The 24,765-nt window shown below is 52.4% G+C and overlaps 7 protein-coding genes across 7 annotated transcripts; 4 read left to right on the top strand and 3 right to left on the bottom strand.

The window, feature by feature from the left end:
* Nucleotides 1-141: 141 nt before the first annotated feature.
* On the top strand, nt 142-2,703 carry F5Z01DRAFT_693730 (C2H2 finger domain protein; the record flags this gene model as incomplete). The annotated part of the gene is made up of 5 exons (XM_046266227.1): nt 142-419; nt 475-706; nt 757-1,079; nt 1,127-1,503; nt 1,555-2,703. 5 exons carry the CDS (start codon nt 142-144, stop codon nt 2,493-2,495), a joined length of 2,151 nt encoding a protein of 716 aa, XP_046114699.1. The 3' UTR covers nt 2,496-2,703.
* A 2,816-nt stretch (nt 2,704-5,519) lies between these two features.
* On the bottom strand, nt 5,520-6,515 carry F5Z01DRAFT_640013 (uncharacterized protein; the record flags this gene model as incomplete). The annotated part of the gene is made up of 3 exons (XM_046262488.1): nt 5,520-5,630; nt 5,697-6,240; nt 6,280-6,515. 3 exons carry the CDS (start codon nt 6,513-6,515, stop codon nt 5,520-5,522), a joined length of 891 nt encoding a protein of 296 aa, XP_046114700.1.
* A 142-nt stretch (nt 6,516-6,657) lies between these two features.
* Nucleotides 6,658-7,092, bottom strand: F5Z01DRAFT_677600 (uncharacterized protein; the record flags this gene model as incomplete). Its single annotated transcript, XM_046265372.1, has 1 exon — nt 6,658-7,092. One exon carries the CDS (start codon nt 7,090-7,092, stop codon nt 6,658-6,660), a length of 435 nt encoding a protein of 144 aa, XP_046114701.1.
* A 1,282-nt stretch (nt 7,093-8,374) lies between these two features.
* On the top strand, nt 8,375-10,314 carry F5Z01DRAFT_640015 (uncharacterized protein; the record flags this gene model as incomplete). Its single annotated transcript, XM_046262489.1, has 6 exons — nt 8,375-8,674; nt 8,771-9,063; nt 9,209-9,342; nt 9,413-9,492; nt 9,569-9,618; nt 9,693-10,314. The coding sequence occupies 6 exons, from the start codon at nt 8,375-8,377 to the stop codon at nt 10,312-10,314; spliced, it is 1,479 nt and encodes a 492-aa protein (XP_046114702.1).
* Nucleotides 10,315-14,327: 4,013 nt separating this feature from the next.
* F5Z01DRAFT_665312 (uncharacterized protein) lies at nt 14,328-15,342 on the top strand. The gene is given in 4 exon segments (XM_046264158.1): nt 14,328-14,745; nt 14,759-14,764; nt 14,959-15,034; nt 15,105-15,342. The coding sequence occupies 3 exon segments, from the start codon at nt 14,543-14,545 to the stop codon at nt 14,981-14,983; spliced, it is 234 nt and encodes a 77-aa protein (XP_046114703.1). The 5' UTR covers nt 14,328-14,542; the 3' UTR covers nt 14,984-15,034; nt 15,105-15,342.
* A 977-nt stretch (nt 15,343-16,319) lies between these two features.
* Nucleotides 16,320-19,880, bottom strand: F5Z01DRAFT_683750 (uncharacterized protein; the record flags this gene model as incomplete). Its single annotated transcript, XM_046265877.1, has 12 exons — nt 16,320-16,872; nt 16,945-17,185; nt 17,380-17,748; nt 17,797-17,827; nt 17,870-18,366; nt 18,420-18,867; nt 18,895-18,925; nt 18,950-19,023; nt 19,051-19,269; nt 19,294-19,347; nt 19,372-19,398; nt 19,716-19,880. The coding sequence occupies 12 exons, from the start codon at nt 19,878-19,880 to the stop codon at nt 16,320-16,322; spliced, it is 2,709 nt and encodes a 902-aa protein (XP_046114704.1).
* A 1,899-nt stretch (nt 19,881-21,779) lies between these two features.
* F5Z01DRAFT_640018 (uncharacterized protein) lies at nt 21,780-22,397 on the top strand (the record flags this gene model as incomplete). The annotated part of the gene is made up of 3 exons (XM_046262490.1): nt 21,780-21,849; nt 21,894-21,917; nt 21,988-22,397. 3 exons carry the CDS (start codon nt 21,780-21,782, stop codon nt 22,395-22,397), a joined length of 504 nt encoding a protein of 167 aa, XP_046114705.1.
* Nucleotides 22,398-24,765: the final 2,368 nt, after the last annotated feature.

Consider the following 24,765-nt stretch of genomic DNA (forward strand, 5'->3'; position numbering starts at 1 on the left):
TAAAAGTACGGTGCTCGCACTTCAACTGCGCTCACAGACTTATTGACTACATACCAAGACAAGTCGTACCATTTCTACTTTCTTGCCGTAACATTCAGCCAACCCACGCCGTTCAAGAGCTCCTCCAAAAACGTCCCGAGTATGGATGACTGGAACTTCTCTTCTTCGCTCAGCGATGAAGAGGAGTCCATATTTTCCGTAAAAGAAGAGGAGTGTTCAGCTGATGACGACACCATATATGAGAATCCAGGACACGACGGATTCGATGGCGATGGAGAGGAAGGACTTCATGGTGGCAATATACACCCACCTGAGTACTATCGCCAAGGCATATTGACCCCAGTCCAACGGGATACGTACCAACGTTATGCCAAGAAAACAAGACTACGTCTTAGAGAGGTTGAAGCTATGTGGGAGCAGTGCGTATCTCTTATTATTCCTCTTCCTTGTTGGCCTAACAGCGTTCCTTGGCAGATTCAACGACCAGGTCCTGAAGTCTGAAAATCCCTTCCATTCCATTTCCATCCCTATCGTGGAAAACTTCCTTGAATGGACGATATGCCAAAAACTTGGCAAAAATGGGAGACTAAAAAGAGGTACAAAGACGAGCGGCTCTCTTCAGACACGGTGGAAGCTCTTGTCAATTGTGTACAAAGTGGCGACGGGACAGAACTTTAAGCCATGCATCTACGAAGGTATATCAGAGGTATGTTATCCTAGCAATGGAGCGTATATTCGTGCGTTAAATCTTCGCAGGTTCTGCAACGACTTACGGAGAAATACGATTTGCGAACCACGAGGAGAAGGAACCGTTTTATGACCGTCGAAACCCTGAAAGCCCAGATCGAGACCACGCTGAGCACGACAAAAAAGCGATTCGAACTTGGCGAGCTCCGCATCCTTGCCGTCTTATTTCTTCTCCTCCTCGCCCCTGGGGGCTCTCGACCGGCATCAATTCTTTTTCTCAGATTTGGGGATATCAAAGTCACTCTCGCAAGAGATCCGGAAGGAGGGCCCCATAACCTCATAGTAAAGTTCACCCCGGAATTCACAAAAACGTACCTAGGGGCCAAGGAGTCGTAAGTCTGATGTTCTTATGGTCGCATCTACGCTTACAGTATCACAGATGCACTTTCACCGTTCCCGAGGGTATTTTCCATCGATCATTGTTCCTCAGCACACATGTCTTTTTACTTGCAATCTTGTTTCGTTGTGAAGCGTTCCGAGCACCAAGTCTTACCCAACCGGAAGGCATTGAGCAGCTAACCATTCACCCCAAGGAGGATGAGTTACCACTACCTCTCAAACGGGAGCTGGACGACGTCTTCATTTTTCGCCAAGCTACTAAGACACCAGATGGCTACGCGACTTCAGCAAACAAACCTATCACCTATTCCATGATGCGAGCGTGGATCGTGGCCCTTGGAAAAATACAGGGCATCGAATGCAATGTGATCATGTACTCACTGCGCTACCTCACAGGCAACAAACTCGATCAAAGCCGTATGGTTTCCCCTTCCTTATATTACTAATGACACTAATTGACTTTCAAAGCTAACATTAGCGATTCACTTCGCAACTTGTCTCTCGGCCACACTAATTCGGTGCCATTCCAGAGACACTATCTTTCTCGTGAAATATGTGCCGACACATTTGCCATTGTTCTCGGAGAAAACCCTAACCAAGCACTTGTCACACAGTCGTGCAGCATCGCGCATTCGACAAGTCAACGCCGGCCTACCAAGCTGACAGCGGAGCAAGTTTCAACTATAGAGAACGATCCAGAGATTGTGAAGATGCGACGCCGGCTACAGAGGATGCAGCCACGATCTGAACTGTACAAAAATACGCATCGAAAATTACGCAACGCAAAGCAGAGGAAGACAAATGCTATGCTGCAGGATGTTCGAGAAGGGTGGACCGATAAACAGGCGGTTGAGGACATCGAACGCCAACTTCGTGGTGAAGGGTTTGCTCCTGTGCCAGAGGACATTTCGACTCAACCTCAACATCCTGCACAAAAGAGAATGATGGAAGCGCTTACAGCTGAAGTACAGCCTACTCTTGAGGGCCAGTACAGACGGAGGAACAGAGCGATTCATGCTCTGATCGCATACTGCACTGTGGAGGAGGGGCCTGTCTCTCGAGTACGCAACGGCGGTGCAGCGAAAAAATCACCGGCCCAAGATACCGCAACGCACAGCGCGTTGGAGCTTGCCACGCTTTCTGTTTTCGTTTCAGACTCGAAGCAGCGACCAACTCGCTGCTTTTGGTGTGTTGGGAAGGCTCGCTTCTTACCACTTGAAGACCCTCGAATCCCGGAACTCATTCATGAGTTCCATGGTCCAAGCGACTTGACCAAGCATTTCCGCCGGCGCCACCTTGGGAATTTCCGGGACGATGTTACGATTCAATGTCCGGTCTGTAGGCTGCGTTTGAAACACAAGATGCATCTACAGAACCATGCCTTGCGTATTCATGGTACTGTATCCTGACTCAATACGAACATATGTCGATTTGTATGGCATACTGCAATCGGCGCATTTAGTCCAAGCATGCAAAAGCGCTGCTGAGAAGATGTGGTGCGTTGATGCCCTACAGTTCGTGCTCAGTACTCAAAGTAAAGGCCGAAAGGTGGTCTGATGTCTGCAGGTCCCTGTTATCTCATAGCGACCTAAATGCTAAATGAAAATGAAACCCCACGTTACCAAGAGTCACTCAGTTCCGTAATTGTTTGTCGGCTTGATTGTCGCAGAGGCAGGATAGAATATGCTAAGCAAAAACCGGTAAGAACTAGAGATGAGGCTTTAGACCTTTCGTAAGTCTGTAACTTGGTGAAATGAACTGCGTTGTTCGCAGATCATAAATGGTAATAGTGGCCTGACTGAATTGCTGGTCTGTTGATGATGAATGGCTGAGTACTCTGCAGCACTGGCAGTCTGGTCCCGGTGGGCATTTCACGTCCTCTTTGACACCGCCTGCTGTCTTGGTCACCGCCTGCCCTCTTGGTCACCGCCTGCCCTCTTGGTCACCGCCTGCCCTCTTGGTCACCGCCTGCCCTCTTGGTCACCGCCTGCCCTCTTGGTCACCGCCTGCCCTCATGCCCAATCAATCATGAACAGAAGCACGGGATTGACTGGACCTGACTGAGCTGAATAGGTTGATGAATCATTATCGGTGATTCTCCTGAAATTGGAAATGCGATCATGTCTATTATAACCCAATTACTAGGGATACTGTTGAGAAAGAACGATCGAGTTCCCATGCAATCCATGCCCGAGCCAGATGGTATCCTTCCTCATGCAACCAACCAGGCCGCCGCAGGTTGAACGCACCTCTCCTCGCAGAGAAGCTAAACTCGGAAGACAAGAATCACAAATAGGACTGTCGCCATCCATGTGATAGGAATTTTTCTTGTAGCCAATTGTTTTGCCCTACGTCCCAGGATTTGTCCCTAACATTTGCCTTCGAAACTGGCCTGCTGTGCCAGATTTGACTGACCGAAAGGGAGATTCACTAGTGATGCTTGGCTGATAGCCTGACCTGTAGGATGCATTCAGCGCGTCACTCGCTGAATGTTTGACAAGCAGGGAAGACCGCAGCCACCCTAAGAGTATCAGGCAGGCGGTGAAAATCTCCAGTGAGGGAGGCGCATACGGCGCCTCAAAATAGTAGGCGGTGAATAAGTAGGCTGTGGATAGATTTAATCAAAGAGGGGAGGCCCATTGAAACAAGCAAGGCGGTCAGTATAAAGTGAAAGCGGTGAGGGGATGGGCCTCGATAGGGACCACTGCTGGTATCTCGTCGAAGTGCCGCGTGTCGCTATATTCCCCACTCTCAAAGAAAACCCTCCTGTACCACACATTGATCGTCGATTGCGCCGAGTGGTACCGCCAAGCGTCCAGTGACGCAGCCACAATGGATGATGAGAAAAGGCTACCCCTTAGATCTGAGTAGGTATGACGGGCTTACCTGGGTGCTCCTGTTCGGGGCAGACCACCCATGATTGATGACCTTCCAGCGTGGCAGCCATAGTTGACCACCACAGAAGACCAGAAACGAGATGTGATGGCTCCGCCATCGCTGTGGGTAATCGCCCGTGGGAGGATCTTGCCGTGCGCAGCCACAACTGACTGTTAACCCCGCCGTGTGGCAGCCACCAATTTTGTGAGGGTGTGGAGGCTGCATGAGGCCCCTGTTGAGCTTCGTTGCTTGCACACACGCGTGTGGGCCATTGGTTCTCCGTAATAGATCAAGGCGGGTGCGCTAGCGCTGCAGGTATCTGATCGAGCGTTCGGCTTGCCAAGCTTTGTCCACAAGGCGACCTTCCCGTTCGCACCAATCGTGCCACACGAGCCAAAAGCTTAATTTGAGTCGGCTTGACGACGCCGCTAGCGACCTAGTTATTTTTCCAAAGGCTCCCTCTGTGCCAGATCGGCAGCCAGATCGAACCCAGGTCTCCTTGACTCAGGACGCCGTGGCCAAGTCCGGCCGTGGCGTAGTATCCCAGGCAGGCGGAGCACGTGTGTGGGGTGCGCTGACTGCCCAAGGCACACACCCCTTCGCCTAGTTCCAAATCCAACTGGCCACAAAGGCCGAAGATGGTATATTATGCATGACCAGATTGAGTAGGGATGCTGCCCATTCTTCGACACCCCCGAATGATGAGGCGGGGCGATTCGCCAGAGCTGGCACGCCCTTCTTACCCATCCTGTCTGTCTGCCTCGTAGCCAGCGGCGGCCACTATTGGGTGGCGAGCGTGGGCAACCTTGATCTCCTGGCAGCAAATGGTCGAAAATGGGGCTCTAAGTTAGCAGGCCGCGAGCACGTGGGGAATTTTGAGAGTATAGCAAAGGACTATACTGATCGTTTCTCTTAACACTAGCAGACAGTTCCGTAGGCTGGGGTCCCGCTAGCTTCACCTGTGTCTATCCATAACCATGTCTTGATAGACGCATCCCCTTGCAGGCGCTGATCCCCTGGTACCTCAGGTTCCCACCGACTGTCCATGTCATGGATTGCATTATCCGCACTGCTTTTCACCGCGCAGGTGCATAGTGTGCTCTGAGAGACGATTCCTCGTCCGCTCTGCTGGATGAGCATAACCTATGATGCCTGAAATGGATTGGGTTGGGACTTCTCTGGAGAGTCCTCAAGTTAGCATGTAGTAGCCTCGCTTCAATATATCGTAGTCGCTAGGTTGTTTTTAGTTTCATGTCTACTGTCGTGATGCTATTAATGGAAAGGACTGTAGTCGCCGTACGCTATGTTAGCACCCCGTAGGATGGTCGCCCTCTGATGCGTTTTCCTAGCACTAGTACGACTGATTGTGTCGTCTCGACTACAAACATCTGACTAGAGCAGTGTGGGATTAGCATGCCGAGCAGGCAAGGGGCATTTGACCGTGCAGGAAAGCTTGATTGGCTGTTGGACCTATGCAATCTACCCATCAAGTAATGCCATCCCTTTTATAAATAACACGGCCACATACAAGTCAGAGCAAGCTATTTTCCCCAGCGCTATTGAGCATGGACATGCACACCGTATATCTGCTCGTCAGACTTGTTGCGAAGTGTCTTGAGCAATACCTTGAACTCTACCGCAAGCCACCCACCGCGGTATTGTCCTCGCTATTTCCACCTCTTATAGGCATGGCACCGTAACACGATAGACTCTCCACTATTTCCATAACTCACCTCTACGACGGTTGACTTTCTTAAGCCTGTGCTTTGTATTCTTAATGTCTTTCCGGTGACTTTCTGCACCGACCGCCTCGAGCCGCCGTGCTGGATATAGGGTTCGTTACTTTCGTGCGTTCTGATTTCCTTCATAGATATCGGAAGGTGTCGGCGGCTGATAGGAGGCAGGGTCGTATATCCACGTCTAGGCAAACTGTTTAGACGAGCGGTGTCTGTCGTAATCGGGGTGATGAGATAGTCTTTATCCCACTTCTGCGAAGTGTCTTCCGAAGAGGCTATAGGGAGTAGCGTGTGTGGCGCCTCGAGCTCCATAAGGTGCTGATCTACCGTGTAGCTAGGGAGAGCGAACACGGGTTTATCTCGATAATTTGCTGAAAGTGACTCTTGAGGACATATCGGGCTTGGAAGCGATCTCGATGCTTCATGGTTGTCATTTAGGTGCCAGCCTTGGTGTTGTTGAGCGACAGGGACTGAATCAACGATGCCGCACCTCTCAACTTTATCGGAATGCGATTCCACCGCTGTATCGTGTCGTTCAATGCTCTGACACCCAGCTTCGATTGGCTTGGATTAGCGTCACGTGCGCGGTTTCTCTCTCAAGGCATCGATGGCCAGCTCCCGGTCAAAGTCGACGACCTGACGCTTATGCACCTCTTCGTCGACCTTTTCGCGGAGCTCCTGCACGGCTCGCTCAAGCTCAGCATTGCGGAGACGCTGGTCTCGGTAGTCGGTCCCAAGCGGAGACGGACACTGATCAAAACCGCTGGCATCGGCTATGTTGACGTCGGAGAGTGCTGTGCAGGCCCAGGTGTCCATCTCTGATCGACCGGCCGCTCTTGAGCACTTGCCCTGCAACAGCTGGCTGGGAAACTCTTGCGCTCTTATACTCGACCGCATCGTCGGATATTGACGTTCAGTACAGGCCAAGAAGCGCGTCTTTGGCACCTTATGGCCCACGTCAATCGCTCTGCGGGCCATTATCGGGCTGGCCGAGAAAGCAGGCTGGGTCAAGGAAGTCGGCTTGACGATAATAACTCGACGCGGCAAACCAGGCTTCCCGATCGTTCAACAGATCGTACGCATTGTCCGGATCCTCGGCTTGCTTCTTGGTATCCTCGGCCAAAGCGTGCATGTACTCAAGCCAGTTGGTGAAGTTCCCAGCCTTGATGTATTTCGCTGCGGCCAAGACATCGTTGACGTCGCCGGCACCGAATATGGCGTTCCCGAGGGTGAAGAGCAAGTCGAAATGAAAGCTTTCGTCTTTGCTCAGGAGAATGATCGGATCTTCTGGCTCCTTTGACGATGATGATCGTTCAGAGGCGCGAGGAATGATGGAGCTTGAGGCTACCGTTGCGCCGAGAAGAATAGCGTGGATGAGGGAAATCGGCTTCATGTTGAAAGAACGTTGGCCATGGTGGGATGCGACTCCAAGCGCCGCCAGGTCGCCTTTGACGCCCCCGCCATGAGTGAAAGCTATTTGTACCTGCCGGCTCGGGAGCCCGCATACGGCTTGCTTGAAGCACAGACTTGGTCATCCGCGTGTTGCCTCCAGGCATCCTCCAGCCCGATTTGGCATTGCCTCAATGGATAATGCCCGATTTGGCCATGGAGACCATGGAGTCTCAAACGGATCGAACGTCAAGTAACACTTCGTCAGGAGCATCTTGGGTCGCCTTCGACTACATGGGTGCCTGGAGACTAGTGGATTTCGCCGCGGGGTTGCGGTAGGGGCGCGTCAATGCTGGATGGACAAGCGTGGAAAGCTTGATTTGAGCTTGATTGGCTGATCAGAGTGACAGGCCAACATGGGCGCCTGGAGGCGCTGAGGCACTCGGCCCAATGAGGTGTGGCTCACAATTACTGTCGTCCTGGCCCAGGACCAGCCTGACAAGGCTGTCTTCGACTGGCAATTGGGACTCCAGATCCTGTCATCTGGTTTGCCCCTGACCACCCGCTTTTTGATACCAACGCTCAACTTTGAAATCCCGCTCGATCGACGGGCGGGTTACGACCGAACAGGAACACATTTTCACGTGATCAAGCATAGGCACCCTCAAGAAATCATCCAGAGTACGATAGTCGGCAAATAGTTTTCCCGTTTCCGAGAGAGATGTCGTCCACTTAGGGTTATTCAGCCAGAACTGACCGCCTGCCTAATTATTCCTGACGCGTCGACACGCGTTTAACAGCGGGCACCAGACCATCCTCAGCAATATCCACCTTCCACCTTCGGCCTCTCCCCCACTCAGCGGCCGTTGGCTTCAGGATGTGGAACCCATTCAAAGCTTCCCGAATTGATGGTCTTTGGTAGGGTTTTGAGGCTGTTCCTCAGGCAGGGCGATCCTTCGATGTTCTACGGAGGTAGGAACATCAGTTTCATCAAAGGCTCCAAAAAGGTACGATTGTTGATACTGCGGCTGAGTTGGGCTGAGAAGCGATGTGGATATGACCTTCCTATACAAGTTTGGTGGTGTAGGGATGTTTCAGATCCCCTGCTGCCAAGCTGTCCAAATTTCTCGAGTAACTACTATGTACGGTAGGGTTCGCACAAGCAGGGGGAAGAGCCTAATTAAACCCATCTACCCCCTGAGTTTCAATCCCATTGTTTTAAGGCGATCTGAGTCCAAACCTTCCAAAATCATCACAGGAAAACACCAGCAATGGGCACGGTCATCATGGCGCGATACGAGGTTATCGGCGATGACCGCAACGAAGCTCCTCCTCCACACATTCCACAACCGGCAATGACATTGGACCCAGCTGAAACGCTACGACTATCACCAGCCGCAGGTTGTGAAGTTGAAGATGCCGACGACATCGCGCGATCACAATTAGACGAGTATTACTCCTCGATTGGCCTGTGGGGAAGCCTGCGTTGGCTCTTGTCGATTGTCCTGCTCAGCGCCTCGGCGCGGATTGTTGATATTGACTCGATCCCTTCTCTTAAACCCTTTGCTATTTTCATTGTGGTCTGCGTGAGTCCCTGACCCTGGAAGATTTAGTCAACCTCGGCAGTGTGCGTTGCTTTAGATGACGACGAGCTAACTGTCTGACTGCTTTCGCTCTCGAAGGCATGCATACATTTGGTTACGGTTTCGCCGTTGCTGAAGCGGCCCCATTCGGCGACCAATCCAAGGCCACCCACAGTATGGCTGGTCCAATTTATTGGCCTTGTGGTCTTGAACATCGTCGCTTTGGCCCTCAGCATTGTCATGATGGTCATGGCATATGAGTTCAGGAAAGAGAAGCACCCGAGTGGTGGAATGTGTCGTCACAAGGGTGGCCACCGCCGTCCCTGTATGAGTGACCGCAGCGCGACATTCGATATGTGCGTATTGAGCTTCTGCATCTCGATCGCAATATTGTAAGTGGTCCCATCTTGATAGCATTTAAGGCTGATGCTTCCTTTTTTTCTTCTTCTTTTTGTGGGGATATACCATCGCTGACTGGCGCATCTGCTATAGCATCACTATGTTTTATCAGCTCTCCTGTGTATGGAGGATCAATAGGGTGAGGTTCACTGCGCGGCAGATCCAGGAACGTTATGAGTATGTCATGGCTGCACATGCCGCTGTTGATTCAATGACTGAATGGAAGTCCTGTTGGGCTCAATGGAAAGTGTTCATGCGACGTTGGAGGGCGGGTATGGAGCAGAAGTGACGGGGCGGTAGTTGATTGAATTTGGTTAGCGTCTTTATTTGTATTAATAGCAGTTCTTGCAAGAATTGGAGAAGCTCAGCGCCATATTGATGGTTGGAGACAGGATACCAAGGCTTTGAACTTCTTCTTCCTGGTTTGCTTTTCTTCTGAAGCTTGACTTAAGGCCCTCCTTGTCCACTGTCTCGATCTGGACGCCTCACCATTCATAGTCAGCTTTATTGTATCGTGAAGGAAGTCCCATCGCCTTCCGATATACCTGGTTAGTCTTGAGGCTGCCACGAGGCTGCGCCTTATACCAAGCTTCCCTTGCTGATACATATCTCTGATAGATAGCCGCGGATCATCATATCGTAGTGCCTCTGTTGCTGCCGGTGCCTCTGTTGCTGCCGGTGCCTCTGTTGCTGCCGGTGCCTCTGTTGCTGCCGGTGCCTCTGTTGCGACCGGAGCCGCTGTTGCTGCTGATTGTAAAAGCTCTTCGTGCCGTAGAGGGCTATGGTTTGATAGCAAGGAGATTGCGAGGCTCTTGTTTCCTATGGACGACGACCCGGGACTTGCTTTTGTTGGCTCCTTCCTACCTTCGATAAACCCGGACGGCATCACGCTGGTCGATGTAGCCAATGCACTTGATAACCTTAAAGGTGCCCAGGTCGAAGCGATCAAATCTGGTCATGCATCACTGTTATTGAAAGAACCCGGCATCTCTACCAAAGTGGAGTTGGTGCTTGCTAGGGACGTCAATGTTTCGACTGGATCAACTCTGCTCCACCTAGCAGCACAGAATGGCCATGCCACGGTAGTCAAGACGTTGCTTGAAGCGAGAGGCATTGCTACGGAGCTGGTGGACGAGTGTGATCGAACTCCTCTGTTGCTCTCCGCTGCGGCTGGACACGAGGCGGTGGTCAGGCTCCTTGGTGCAGATGGTGGCAACTTGAGGCTATGGCGCAGCACGCAATAGCCAACTCGAGCTCGGATGCGGCGACCCGTTGTCAGATCGAAGAAGAACTACGCAATACCGAGAAAGGGATAGAATTTTACGGCCTTCTTTCTGAACATATCGAAAGGATGCAGATCGATTTTTCGGAGGAGTCCCAAGATGACGACCTGCTGCCTCGTTCGGCGTCTGGAATGTTATTCGGCGAAGGCCTCCAAAGTTGCATGCATCATATGCTTCAGACACGTTTGCAAACATTTTAGCTTCTTTTCTAGCTATTCCCTGCAATATACACACAAGCGACGACGGTACACTTGGCGCAGCTGGCTTAGGTGGAGCGGTGCCCCGGTGGTGGGCGTCTTGCTTACATAACGGTGGAGTTTTCTAGTTCGGCAAAACACACATCGCGGCACGCTACATTCGCCGACAGACTTCCACAGCAACTGGCATCGGCACGTTCCCGCACCGGCACTATGCAGCCCAGCGTGTGCGCGGCGCTTCAGGCGTCATACCGACTCGACTCCAGCTTGACCGCAAACAGCTCCCCGCCCTCAGCTTTCAACCGCCATTTTCCACGTCATAGCAGGAGCTTTCGAAGCACCACATGCCACGATGAAGCGGACCAGCCTGAAGACTCCGCGCGAGTACATGGAGGAGGCCTACAGCCTCGTCGCAGAGGATGCTGATGATGTGGTGAGCCCCTCCTTCACTGCCCCTCCAGTGGCACGCTTACAGCCTTTATCGCAGTCGGCGACTTCGTCTTCTCCCACGCCGTCCGCAAACTTGCCCTCCTCACCGCCGACGCCACGTTCAGTCCGTCATCGCAACGACACTAATCGGCAACGAGGTCTGATCGGTGAGGCACGAAGGCGGCCACAACGAGCTACGTCCAATGCATTAGCACGATACCCCAAAAAGCGCTAGGCAGTAGCATTTCAGGTGCACCCACGCCGAGTCAATCTTGCATGTGGCGATTTCGAAGATTTCCGATCACGCCAAGAAGAGGCGCGATCAGGGGCAGAAGGACCATGTGGATGAGCTGCAGTAAAGCCAGGACATCCTGTCTCGACCACGGTTCGCGAGGCTCGACCATATTCTGCAAGAATCGATGGACTGAGGAATGAAAATCTCTGGCGTCCGAAGGATCAGAGCGAAGTCGCGACGCAGGTTGTGGCACGCACGCAGGTTGTGGCACGCAGGTTGTGGCACGCAGGTTGTGGCACGCAGGTTGTGGGGTACGTCATTTCCATGTGGCTCAGGAGCAAGCATCTCCGACGCCGAACTGACCCCCCTGCTTGCGTACATCCTCCACGGGCTGCCAGCCTCGCCGAGGATGTCCAAGCGTCAGTCCAAGAAACCAAAATTCTTGCCTGGAAATTGGGTGACGATGCTATTCCTGGAGCCTGCACCACATCTCCCGCACCGTTCTCGCCTCGACCGTACGAAGGTAGAGGCTTGGATGGTGCAGCATGCGCGTCTACCCTTATCACGTCCGCGATTATGAAGGCTAGTTCCGGAGCCGAAGCCGAAGTATAGTCTACATTAGCGTCGCCGTTTCTTTCTGCCGCATGAAAAGATGCAGTCTAAGGACAATGACACAGACAACTAGGGCTCGGCGAGCTGCGGCCTCGGCGCGGGGGGATCTCTCGTCTGCTCCCATCTGGTGATGACTCCAGCTCGGATGATGATGATGCCCCCCAAAGTCGCAAGCGCCGCAAGGTCTCAAAGCCCTCCTCTTATTTAGTCCGCCATAACTTCGCCAGGTCGCAAAGCCATCGGAGGTCTCGTCAAAGACGATCGGCAGCAGAGTTGTGGAGCGGGCCTGGGGCATCCTGATGCAACCTTCGCTGCTCACAATCATATGAGGCAGACCAAGCCAACCCCGAGGCTGATATGCTTCTTACTCCGTTCGAGCAGTGGCCTCTTAGAGCAGGACGATAATTTAATGTTGATATACAATTTTAGGTGGATTACAGTTACCATATATTCTGGATCAGTAGGATCTTTCCTGCCTTTTTGTATCCAGGGGGCATCCTCATCAGGATTTGATGGTCTAGCCTTGCGTTGACGAAGGCGTTGACTGCGTCATACTGTATGAGATCCAGGTCAAACCGGGCAGCAATTGCTATCAGGGTCCGGAATGACCTTCCAGCTAAGGTTGCGGCGTAGGTCTCTTCGTCTAGCCCTTTCGGCTGTTGGTCTCCTCGAACAACTAGCCGGGCTTTACACTTAATGAATCGACCATGCTTATCAAGCTTATAGACATAGACCCACATACAGTCTAAGAGAGACGGTTTCCCTAGGGTTCTAGGGTCATCTCGATCTATCTCGATCCAGGACCCCATTTCCCTATGACTTTGTAAGTGGTCTCGTTCAGCCTGTTCAAATTGGGTGTCACAGCTGGTCAAGAGCGGGGACCCACCCCTGCACCTGCAGTCACGTGAACTCGCGCCTGCCCTTGCATTTTGTCGCGATCCCGACCGTCTTCTGTTGTAGCTCTTCGAGCTACGTCTTGTACATAGAGCCTGCCCTACCTGAGGAGTGCCTATCCGTAGCAATAGACCAGATCAGCCTAACCGAGTGTTCCCCGTCCTACCTGCCGATCGACCGCCCCTGACATTACGTAGCTCCTACCCATAGGACGCTGAACACGATGACCTCCCGCCCGACTCCTCCAGAGTCACCCCAGGATACGCGCGCCTTCGCAGATGCCGTAGCTAGCAACCCTTCTGAATGGTTTCACTTCTGTCAACAGGCATACGCCTACATGGAATCCCAAGACACCCAGATTACGAACCTCACCGATCACATAACCACACTGGACGAGAAAACAGCCGCCCTCGAAACCAAGATTATCGAGGAGAGCGCGGCTAACCGGAACCTTCTTGCTCAGATAAAGGATAAGGATATGCAGATTGTTCTCTTGTGATTCATTGGCTCAGAGTATACCCTGAAAGTGGGGGTGATCGACTACGCTTGGTCTTGGTGAGTGGGGAAGTTCAACGGCCCATGGCAAGAACCTAGTCAGAAATGGATGTAGTCAACCAGACTCCTTCTTGGCGGCGTGAGGTCCAAGGGCCCCTAGCAAGAGCCTCGTCAGAAGTGGACATGGCCCAAGAGACTCCTTGTTGGTGTAGTGGAGTTGTCCAAGGCCCCATGGCAAGAACCCAGTCGGAAGTGGATGAAATCGACAGCCGTCCTTTTGGTGTAGTGAAGAGCTCCAGGGACCCCTGAATAGCGCTGTCGACTATATCCACTTTTGACCGAGTTATTGCCAGGGCACCTGGACTTCCACACCCCGCTAAGAAGAAGTGCTGGCGATTGCATCCATTTTTGACTGGGTTCTTGCCAAGGGGGCTGGGACCTCTCCAATATACCAATAAGGCTGGTGGGCTACGTCCACTTCTGACTAGGTTCTTACTGGGAGGCCCAGTATGTCTCCTCTACACTTCAATTGGCTTGGCCGATCTTCTCCTCTTCTAGCTTTACTCTAGCCAGGGCCCCTGAAGTGTCTCCTCCACCCTCAACTTAGCTTCGTTTGATCATCTCTCAATTTCTACCCCGGTTGATACCCCTGGCCTATCTCCTCCGCCCCCAACTTAGCCTCGCTGATCATCGCCAACCAATATTTACAGAGCGCGTATGGCATCTGATCGTTTCGTTTATGCTATGTAGCTCCCCACATGGGGTGTCCGAACCTTCAAGATGCCGGTTCCTTACCCTGTTAATGCTAGCAACGGGTTTGGAGTGCCTAGTTTGAGGCTCACCTGCGTACAGGACCGAGTACACAGGCCTCAAATTGTGACTGGCTGTGCTGCTTCCCTCTTCTAGGGAGGCTGAGTGAAACACAATTTGCGTATGATTAGAAGGACCCACTAAGGTATGCTAATATAGGCATAGCAAAGACATTGGCGGCTTTGGGATTGGCTGATTCGGAGCCCTTGAGTTAGCCACGTATGCAGAATATGATCAAATTGACTTGACGTGGCAAAGATCAGCCGGACCCCGTTATAAGACAACTTTATGGCCCGGCATTGGTTGATCTTCATACTTATGTACTAGAGCCCTAGCCACTGACCCTAAGAATGCTTAAAAGTCGCAGCATTCGCTCAGGAGTAATATTGGATTTTGCAACACTATCTTCCTTTATCATTCAACAACACAGATTGACGTCCGCTGCTTTTTGAGGGATTTTATTTACAGCAACTTGTCGTTACCAATACTTCTTGATTACTACTACCCCGCCGTCACGATGAAGTTCTCCCTCCCTCTTGCTATGATGTTCGCTGCGGTAGCTATTGCGAGGCCAGTGGAACAACCAGGCGTTATAAAGCGAGTAAGTAACAAGTTCAGCGGGGATCTAGTAAATCCCGGGCTAGTAGGGTTTTCATATTTTCTTAACCTTATAAATCTCATTACTGGCGGGCATACTGATGTGACTGGCGATTATAGGAAGTAAGTGGTATCCCCTGATTGACGAAGAGTGTGATGACTGGCAGCATGCTGATATGACTGGCGATTATAGCCTGTAAGTGGTATCCCCTGATTGACGAAGAGGATATCTAGCAGTATGCTGATATGACTGGCGATTATAGAATGTAAGTGGTATCCCCTGATTGACGAAGAGTGTGATAACTGGCAGTATGCTGATGTGACTGGCGATTATAGGAAGTCAGTGGTATCCCCTGATTGACGGAGAGTGTGATATCTAGCAGTATGCTGATATGACTGGCGATTATAGGAAGTAAGTGGTATCCCCTGATGGACGAAGAGTGTGATGACTGGCAGTATGCTGATGTGGCTGGCGATTATAGAAAGTAAGTGGTATCCCTGATGGATGAAGAGTGTGATAACTGGCAGCATGCTGATGTGGCTGGCGATTATAGAAAGTAAGTGGTATCCCCTGATGGACGAAGAGTGTGATGACTGGCAGCATGCTGATATGACTGGCGATTATAGCCTGTAAGTGGTATCCCCTGATTGACGAAGAGTGTGACAACTGGCAGCATGCTGATGTGACCGGTTACAGTGATGACCACGGCCTCTTGTGGCATTTACCAGGACGTGGAGGCATACATTGACTGCTTATCACTGTGAGCTTTCGGCCGCTGTATGGAGTTCTCCGCTGGAGTTTAAGCTCGGCCGACCGTTAGCGGGTTCCTGTCCTTACCAACTAAACATTTGACATTAAGAAATGAAAAGATTTACTATATCGAGGTGGCATCTCAATCTCAATCGCCTAGGGGGTGCCCTATCGGCTGTGACGTGTGCACGTTTGCTAACGATAGCTGTAGATTGAAGATGCCCTACAGTCAGTGGCAATAAGTTTCTGCACCCTGCCAGGTCACCCTTATGTACGCTAAGCAGGTCACTCCCTCATTTATATGCCTCCTGAGATGCTCTGCGCGCACGTAGCTTTGTTGGCAGGATGGAACACTGCAGAAGTGGCGCCGCTGACTAGTGCCACGGCCAGTCGCGGTTGATACATATCAGCAACGTCAGTGGCCACCCCCAGTCCGCGATGGAACGTTGATGCAGCCACGAAATGGCAACGCGCCCGCAGCGGATGCTAACAAGGAGCCCCTAGGCGCACGCTGCGCCTAGGAATGCGTTGGTCGCGATGATGAAGAGTCCTTCAGCCGGAAGATCAGAGTCCGAAAAGGTCAGTCGTGGGCAAACGTATTGGCGGTGTTTGATACAGGGGCACCACACGGTGATCAGCAATCTCTTTGATACAAGCTTATGGCGGAAATGGAATCCATGTATCCACACGGGTGGTCTCTGTAGCATTTAGCGTTTTTGCCACTTGACTACGTGACTACACAGTAGATTCGCACCGATCATCCGCCTGGGCCGAGCTCAACTGCAGGGTAGTCTTCGACAATGATTCAGCCAAGATTAGATTTCCAGGAGGCAAAGCGAAAGGAATAGCTTCAGCTTAGACACGAAATATTCACCCTTCGGACAGATGGTGAATTCATGCAATTCATAGCCGCAAGCTCTACTGAATGAATAGCACACCCTGACAGCTACCGATGGTTAGCCCGACTAAAACTCACACCGAGCTTCTGTTGCTCCATGAGCCAATCGAGTGTGAATGGGGAGCCGCTGATGTCGTAAGGAAAGGACGATGGCCCCTCCTGGAGCGTGATGCGACATGGCGTTGTCCGCTTTAACACGCGTAGCTCGACAGCTAGGCGAAAACTACCCCCGCCGTCCCTGTGGGCGGCTGACACAGACGTATCCGGGGTGGTCCACTCCAAGCAGTGGAAGGCTGAGCGCCCTGTCAGCTGCTGCATGAACACGTCGAACTGCTCGTTTCCTGCGCGATGGCGGCAGAGGATATACCCTGTGCAGTGGTATGCACCCTTCACCAGACGCGGCGTGGCGGCTAGCTCAAAGTAGAATAGCTCAGCACGCACGCGTCGCGCCAGGCGCTCCATCTGCGGCGAACCAAGCACGCTGTCACGTGCTATCTGCGCGACGTGCGGCATGCTGGTCACGTCGTCTAACGCTGGCTGTATCCCGTCGTACTCCATGTCGAACCGAAAATAGGCGCCATGGCTTTTGTCCTCCTCTTGGCTCACTAGGTTTTTCCACGCCGTGCCGGCGTTTCCTTGCTTCTAAAAAGCCCGATATAGTCGCGTAGGGAACGAATCCTCCCACATCGTAGCGATCCCCGCGCTCGCCGTGGTACGGGAGCCAGCGGAACCCGTCCCTAGCGAGACGACGGTGCTTGGCTTAGGCGCCGCTGGGAAAAGAATTGCCGCCTCCTTGATGGCAATGGGGGCTGGGTTGTTGTACCCGAGGCCCCTATCCTGGAATGTGCCGGCGCCTTGGATATGGTGGGCCGTGAAGTAACTGACGGCCATACTTAGTATGTGAATAAGGATCTCTAACCCGACACTTACTATGGCGCTGCAGTGCAGCAACGGAGACTGTTCAAGTCAGCACGTAAGCACTCGACAGGGACCCGGACGCCACGAATATTTCCCACAGAGGCGCTGCGGCGACTCCCTGGTCGAATCGGAGGACTTCATAGTCTGTCTGGTGTCAGCTATCTGAAAACGCTAGCGGGATGGAAAGTACCCTGATTCTTATGATTCTCTGCGTTGTAGTTGGTCACGATAAAAGTGTTGCTGTCCTGTGCGCTCGTTAGTGTTACGCCTACTAGGGTCCCCGCGCGGCTCGCTTTAGCGGAATTAATAATGCTTCGACGGGCGCCATATGCCTCCTGTTGAATGGCTTCGAGCTGGTCGGCGGCGTACTTGTAGTCGATAAGCAAGGACTTGACGAGCTCGATAGCAGGCGCCACAAAGGGTGCGGCGTGGAAGAGCGACCGCACGATGCGGGAGTAGCGAGATTCCTCGAACGCGAGCTTGGACGACGTTTCAAAGTACTTAATGCATTGGTCCACGGGCCAGCCGTTGATGCATAGCGCGCATGCGATAAGGGCCCCTGTGAAGATAAGCTAGCTGGTCCGTAGGAGTCCAAGGGCATATGTACCTGAGCTGGTGCCGAAGACGACGTCAAAGTTCTATTAGACGGGGTAGGGCAGGCCGATGGCTTCCTGTAGGACGTTAAGGAACTCGAGGGGAGCGCGACCCCTTGTGCCGCCCCTATTAATGCTTAGGATGCGTGTGGTCGCGGTGGCTGGTCGGACGCGGATGCAGGGACCAGCCGTTGCGCCGTATAGTAGATACTCGTCCGCATGGAATAGATACGGATCGCCCGCATTAAGGCGGGCAAAGGTGCAGACATATATCTGGCATATCCAGTGCCGACAGGGCAGGCAATATTGGGGTCTACGTCGAACACAAACAAAGTAGGTGCTTTCCGAGGACGGAAGCCGCTGGTGTAGTTGCACACTCGTCAACTGATGTCGATGGGTATCTCTTGCCGAATCGAGCTGCTGGAGCTGGGGGAATAGTTCCGTCATGCTACGCTCCAGCGACCGACTGAGGTCGAATGGTAGCGGCGGTATCGCAGTTGCTGCTCGAATCTCTTCTAGCTCAAGGGTGGCTTGGGCGCAGGCATCACGGTACAAGGAACGAAACACGTCCTGGGGATGGAAATCTAGGGAGCTTGTCAGTTACTTGGCCAGTGCGCTCCTAGTAGGTAAGGCGTACGGTGTATCCTAGGTGGGTACTGGTCTAGCAAGAGGCTCGAGGCGGCTGTGGGAATGGCGCAGGACTCTAGCGTGTCGTTATTATGTCCGCGGAAGAAGTTTACTAGGTGGGTTGCTAGATCGGAAGCAATGGGATTGGCCGCTCGCGCCATCTGGATCAAGTCTACCGGCGACCGTGGCGACCTACCTAGGTCCCGTGACGCCGCTTGGAGGAATGCGACGGTATGGCGAGCGGAGAAGAGAAAGCTCCTGTCGCGTCGCTCGCGATGGACTACTCGGATGGCCTGGTAGAGTTTCTGACGAAGAGTTCCTAATTGCTTTCTCTGCCACATCCCGCGTTGGGTTGGTGAGAATGTCACGATGGTGATGGACTGAAAATGACGAGTTAGCGATGCAGGGCCAGCCGGCTGGCCTATGCGAGCTACTTTAACACGCATCCGTTGGCTGTGCTCCCTCGGCACCACGACGATTAACACCGGGCGGATAGGCGAGGTTGGTGACCGCTCCCTCGCAGCCCAAGAGGCTAGGCACTCTATGGCGCGGTCAGGCCCGCTAATGTTAGTAACGAATAGACATGCCATATCGATAAAGGGAAAGACGAATCTCTGGTAGACTTCGTCGGCTGCCGGGACCGCGTGGTGCATATCTGTAGGCAAGTAGTCCTCGTCGGTTTCGTGGCACCGATATGATCTTGGTGCCGAGGGTAGCCGATTGTGGACGGGCAGGTCCCCATCGGCGACGAGGACCGGCTGAGTGGCACGGGCATGCGAGATATGTAGATGGATCTCACCGTGGTATCTCGCATTGCTAGGGTGCCTGCTCCCTGGACATATGTTGTTGAGAAAGAGGGACTTTGTGTAGTTTCCGATTAGCACCGCGATGCCATGTGGTTCTTCTGGATCGCGAACTTGTTCGAGCAATCGCTGAGGCTTGTCTGAGACAGCCAGTATTACCCTCCCACTTTCCTGCCGTAGCTTTGTCTATTGCGTGTGTTTGCATGCGCTTATTGAATTGTATATGCTGGTGTCGTTAGGGGTGCTGATTGGCGTTTTATATATTGCTGATAACCGCTTTTGTCCGTCGTCGCCGTCCTGACTTGACCTAGCTTGCGTACTCGGCCAGCCCGATAATGGCCCGTAGAGCGATTGACGTGGGCTATAAGGTGCTAAAGACGCGCTTCGTGGCCTGTACTGAACGTCGATATCCGACGATGCGGTCGAGTATAAGAGTGTAAGAGTTTCCTAGCTAGCTGTTGCAGGGCAAGTGCTTAAGAGCGGCCGGTCGAGTAGAAATGGACACCTGGGCCTGCATAGCACTCTCCGACGTCAATATAGCCGATGCTAGCGGCTTTGATCAGTGTCCGTCTCCGCTTGGGACGGACTACCGAGACTAGCGTCTCCGCTATGCTGAGCTTGAGCGAGCCGTGCAGGAGCTCCGCGAAAAGGTCGACGAAGAGGTGCATAAGCGTTAGGTCGTCGACTTTGACCGGGAGCTGGCCATCGATGCCTTGAGAGAGAAGACCGAGGAGGTTAGGTAGCGAGACGAGACGATCGACGCGTAGAACGCTCTGTTGAGTCTGGCCTGGGCTGACGCGCAAGACTTGGCCTTATCCTACTAGAGCACGCAAGATGTATTGCAGCTATTGAAGGAGTATATCGAGGGCATACTGGCGAGCACGCCGGATCCGGAGCTCAATGCGAATAAGAAACGCAGACTTTGTTCGTGATGTTCGGCGCTGTCGCTCTAGCTGGGGCGTCCCCGACCCGGCGGTCCCCGTCTCAGACCGTAGCGGAAACGATTTCAGCAGAGCTAGTTCTGCTCTATAAGGTTAAGGACGTGTAGATGAGCTGGGCGGGTATCTTTTGACGTCGTTGAAGAACTAGTGGCTAGAGTCGCCGAATGATTGCAAACACGCTAAATCTCACTACGCATTCTTCCTATCCGTTATTGTGCCACGGCAAGAAGAGAAACCCGAAACGTACTCTAGACAGACAGCGATTTCCTAGTTAGAATCGTACGTTACTGCGAACGCTGGCTCTGGGCAGGCTCGCGGGGCACGTCCTGCGGGAGGTATGCCTATTATACGACATACTGTTGGAAGAATTGAATCTGAGATCCGGCTGCATTCGCGTCCCGGCAACTCCAGCAAAGCTGCTATGCTTAACAATGGTATAAGTGGGTTTAGGTGTATCTGAAGGAGAATCAAACATGCTTGCCGCCTCGTCCCAATTACCTATGTATGGACGATGCTCGACTGATGTAGCAAGCGTTTTGTAGCATCCAAACTATTTTGATAGACTTTTTAAAGTATGTATGGTGAGCGTGGCATTCTCTAGGCGGGCATCCCCTCCGTCACGAGAGCTTGCTCTACCCTCTAGCACAACGACACGTTCCATGCTCGATCAATGGCACACGTCCCCGGTGGCATCTCGATGCAGCCTGCGGTGAGCGCGAAGGTTCTCTAATCTCTTGAAACAATGGCCGCATAGCGTGTAAGGAAACCTGGGTGGGTTTGCACTATGTTTCCTGCCAGGCATTAGTCCTTTTAGTGTCTGATGGTCTAGACAGGGCTACCCCCTTATTGATGTGTCTTCTTAGATGTTCTGCACGCGAGTAGCTTTTCGGGCAGCGCCAAACTTTGCAATAGAACCTCTTTCGAACAGTCTCACTGCTGACTGTGGCGGTGTTATCCTTGAGGAACTCACATAATACCGGCGCTCTGTCTGAAGTAGGTTGTATACTAAGCACCGTGCGAGAGTTATGATCGAGCTGTGGTTCGCCTGTCCAATAGTCGGAGGGCAGCCAGGAAACGTCATCCTACTAATTCGTATTCAGACGTGTGCCGAATAGCTAAAGCTCTGTCTCGGAGGGGGAAAGTCCTCCGTTAATTTGAGCCATGGAGCTCTTTCAGTCGTAGATACGGAAACTCGAAAGTCGCAGCACGCTCACCCCCGTTTTAACTTGCTTGCTACATAAGCACATCGGAAGACCCTAGCCGCTTTCGCCCTTCATTACTCACGGCACTCTACACTCAATCCTGAAAGTGGAAAAGGGTTTTCTCCGCTAGTAAGTATGTCTACTTCTATACATAAGGCCTAAATGTGCTCATTATAGGACTCGACCATCAGTGACACCAAGGACTGTGGAGGCTTCTAATTGCGGCCTGTATCTATGCAATAACCGCTATTGGATTGAACCTTTTCGGGAGTATCAAGTCTGAGCGGCTAGTAGATGGTGACAGGCTGCCAAAAAGAAAACGCCTGATTGTGCACAATGTAACGGCCAGTCGACGCTTTGCGAGCCACTATAAAACCGAGACTATTAGAGACAAGCCATCTCTCACTCCTCTAGGTTATTAACCATGGCTCCTCCGAAAAAAAACAAGGGTGCTCAAGGTGACAAGCCCACCAACCCTGGCAAGACCTCCGAAGGTGTGAGCAAAACCGCGAGGCAAACACGCTCTACCAACGCGCAGGCTGCTCTTGGATATCTCGAGGAGGTATACGACAAAGCGGATGATGCGAAGAAGGAAGAGATAGACTAGCAATATACTACTAGTAAGCGCTAAGCCCCTGAAGGCATGGAAGTAGATGACGACGGCACCTCTGCGCCACCGGAAGAAGAGAAGAAAGACGCGGCGCCGAATGAGGCACCTAAGGAGCGTGGATTCGGTCAACCTGACGAGGCATCAGAAAACCCCGGATCCAATGCGAATGCTGCCGAGCCGCAGTTCAAGGCCGAAGAAGACGATGGTCTTTTCCTAACGGAACACACTGGAAAGAAGGCGCATACTGGCGATAATAGTTCTGACGAACTAGAAGAGCTGGGCGACATAGGAAGAATCACCTCCGTGATAAGTCTAGTCGACAGTAAGCTGGATATATCTATAAAGGGGCCCTTCGGCAAGTGGTATGCTATTTATCGAGATGGTCCGCGCTATGCACTATATTACCACATGGGCCGCATGGCTGATGATTAGTTTTCTGAGAGTGGGAAGGCGAACGTGTTTCGTCTTGGAGAATCGGGCTCGGAGCCACGGATTCGTCGAGTTATCGGTTTCGTGGGGTATAAGACATATTATGATTATCTTGGCCTGCTTAAAGCCTTGGCCCAGAGGCACTGGCCGGCAGAGAATGGAAGTACGCGAAAGAAGCCGCCTATGATGTTCGTCTGCGTGCAGTGGGAGGATAGAACAACGACCTGGGAGTGGCGAGGAAAGTTGAAGAAGCATTCTTAATTTGGTGGGCAAGCGAAGATAGTAGCCCTAAGAACCATTGAGTACGAGGATGTCGTGCTAGTGGAGGAGGGGGAGAGGATCCACTCCGCCGATTTCGCCTTTGTTGAGACCGCTGCCTAGCTTGCGGAAAGGCACCAGCAATGGATACTGAGATAACGCAAGAGCGAGTCTCGGTCGCTATCTCCGGGCTTGGCGCTTGACACTGTGGAGGTCGAGGGCAAGGATGCCTAGGACGGCTAGACGAATCGAGCTATCTGGGTTGCTGATGGTTAACCTCGCCGATAGTGCTTCGACGCTGCAATTCAGGGGGCAATTATTTACGTAAGACAGTGAGATATAGGGGTTACGTTTGCTGATTAGTTTGTATGTCTTTGATTTATTTTGATTCGGGTAGCTGGACTCCCAGGCGTTAGTATACGTGGGCTGAATCTTATTCTTATTGTTTCTGAACGTTCTCTCGTGATGGATGTGCTGCCCAGGCTTCACGAATATTGATTTATTATATGCTGTATGCCCGGTGAGATACTCATGCGAACGGCCCCTTCTCCATCGAGATCAGGAGGCAAACTCGCGCCCGCTATCACGCTTGACCCGACATCGAGAGCATTAGAACTGATCATATTTCTATAGCTACCTTGTCTCCTACCTCGGCTTCACTTATGGAAAGCATGCCCTCCTGCGAGCCGTATACCGTGAACGTGGACGAAGGACCCCTAAATCGCTGCTTCGTACCTAAGGAGCTACTTTCCGCCGCCTTTCTAGTATCCTTTTAGTTCCTAGGCTCTCCTGCGCACCGTTGGTTTGGTTGCGACTGTGCTCTGAATGATCCCGTCCTGGCTTTTGTTAGATGAGGCATCGCTAGCCTATAACTCGTAACGTACTGGATATACCCTTGTAGCGAAGTTACTTCCGCAGCCAGCTCGCGTGCTACGTTCGCAATGCTATGATTATAAGTATGGGGTCTTTCGAGGAAGATGGCACTGCATACTATTCCAAGCGTGTCATAACTTGTTCAAGGCTTCGCTCGGGACAGTCGGGTGTGGTGGCTTGTCTGCTTTTCGTTAGGGGCATGATCTGCACGGGGCGTGAAGACTCACAACCGACTGTTGACCAGCTGGCCGAGATTCGCGCTCGAGGCATTGGTAGCGTAGACTGGCGTGAAATCTTGCTGCTGCTGTGCAGCGTGTCCGCGTGTCGGCGAATACGGGTGTGGAAAGAGGCCACGTCCCTAGGGCTGATAGCCAGGGTTCGCGCCTTGTACCGAACTATGGAGACCGGTCCCACTACCACCAGGCTCAGACGCCATAGAGCCCGCCGTCGTGTAAGGCATGTTCATTGCGACGCAGGATGAGCGATGAGGATATACTAGAAGGGGAGAAAGGATACTATGAGCGTGCTGGTCCATCCTACGCCGGGAGCTGCGATTTATACACCTTGCTGCGTCCCGGTGCTTTGGTTCGGTCAATGTGCGTGCGACCAACAGCTAACAGCATCGACCTGATGGAGTATGGCTGCTCCTCTGGACGGGGACACGCTGCGCGTATCGATATCGCGCACGCAACCTGAGATCTGCTGACCTTTTCGAAGACGCCTGACCTACCTTGAGATTCAGGTTCAGACCGAGCCATATATAATCGCACAAAATCACCTACCGAATGAGCGATGGAGACCCTGAGCACTAAGGCCATTCCCTTCGGTATTACATGTATGTGGTCGGTGCTCAATGGCTGTCAATGTTGGTCCTGCGTCATGCATTGAGAATTATGGGTCTGCGGCATGTATCTAAACCCGGAGATCACGATTCGGAGAAAAGGAGCATCGCAGGAACATACGCATTGTCGATTAATGGCTTGATTGCATTAATAAAGCACAGAAGCAGAAGACCCGGAGCTCTTATAACTTGTAGTTGGCAAGTCGAACGGGGCAAGATATAGGAGTGGAATTTTTCTTCTCTCTATCTCCGCGTTCTCCTGGAGGAATTCTGTTGAGCTACGAGTGCGTAGCGCAGGACAGTACCCCACCTGAGTCCAGCTCCATCGTTTGTGCCTCGCAAACCACTTTACGAATTGCGCCGCTCGTCGCTAGGCTCGGTACGACCCTGCGTTCTGCC

This window comes from Emericellopsis atlantica, assembly GCF_019669845.1.
Source record: "Emericellopsis atlantica unplaced genomic scaffold F5Z01scaffold_33, whole genome shotgun sequence".
NCBI lineage: Eukaryota > Fungi > Ascomycota > Sordariomycetes > Hypocreales > Bionectriaceae > Emericellopsis > Emericellopsis atlantica.

What these genes read in the sequence shown, in the direction of transcription:
- F5Z01DRAFT_665312 (XM_046264158.1), top strand. Translation starts at nt 14,543, where the DNA reads ATGAAGTTCTCCCTCCCTCTTGCTATGATGTTCGCTGCGGTAGCTATT.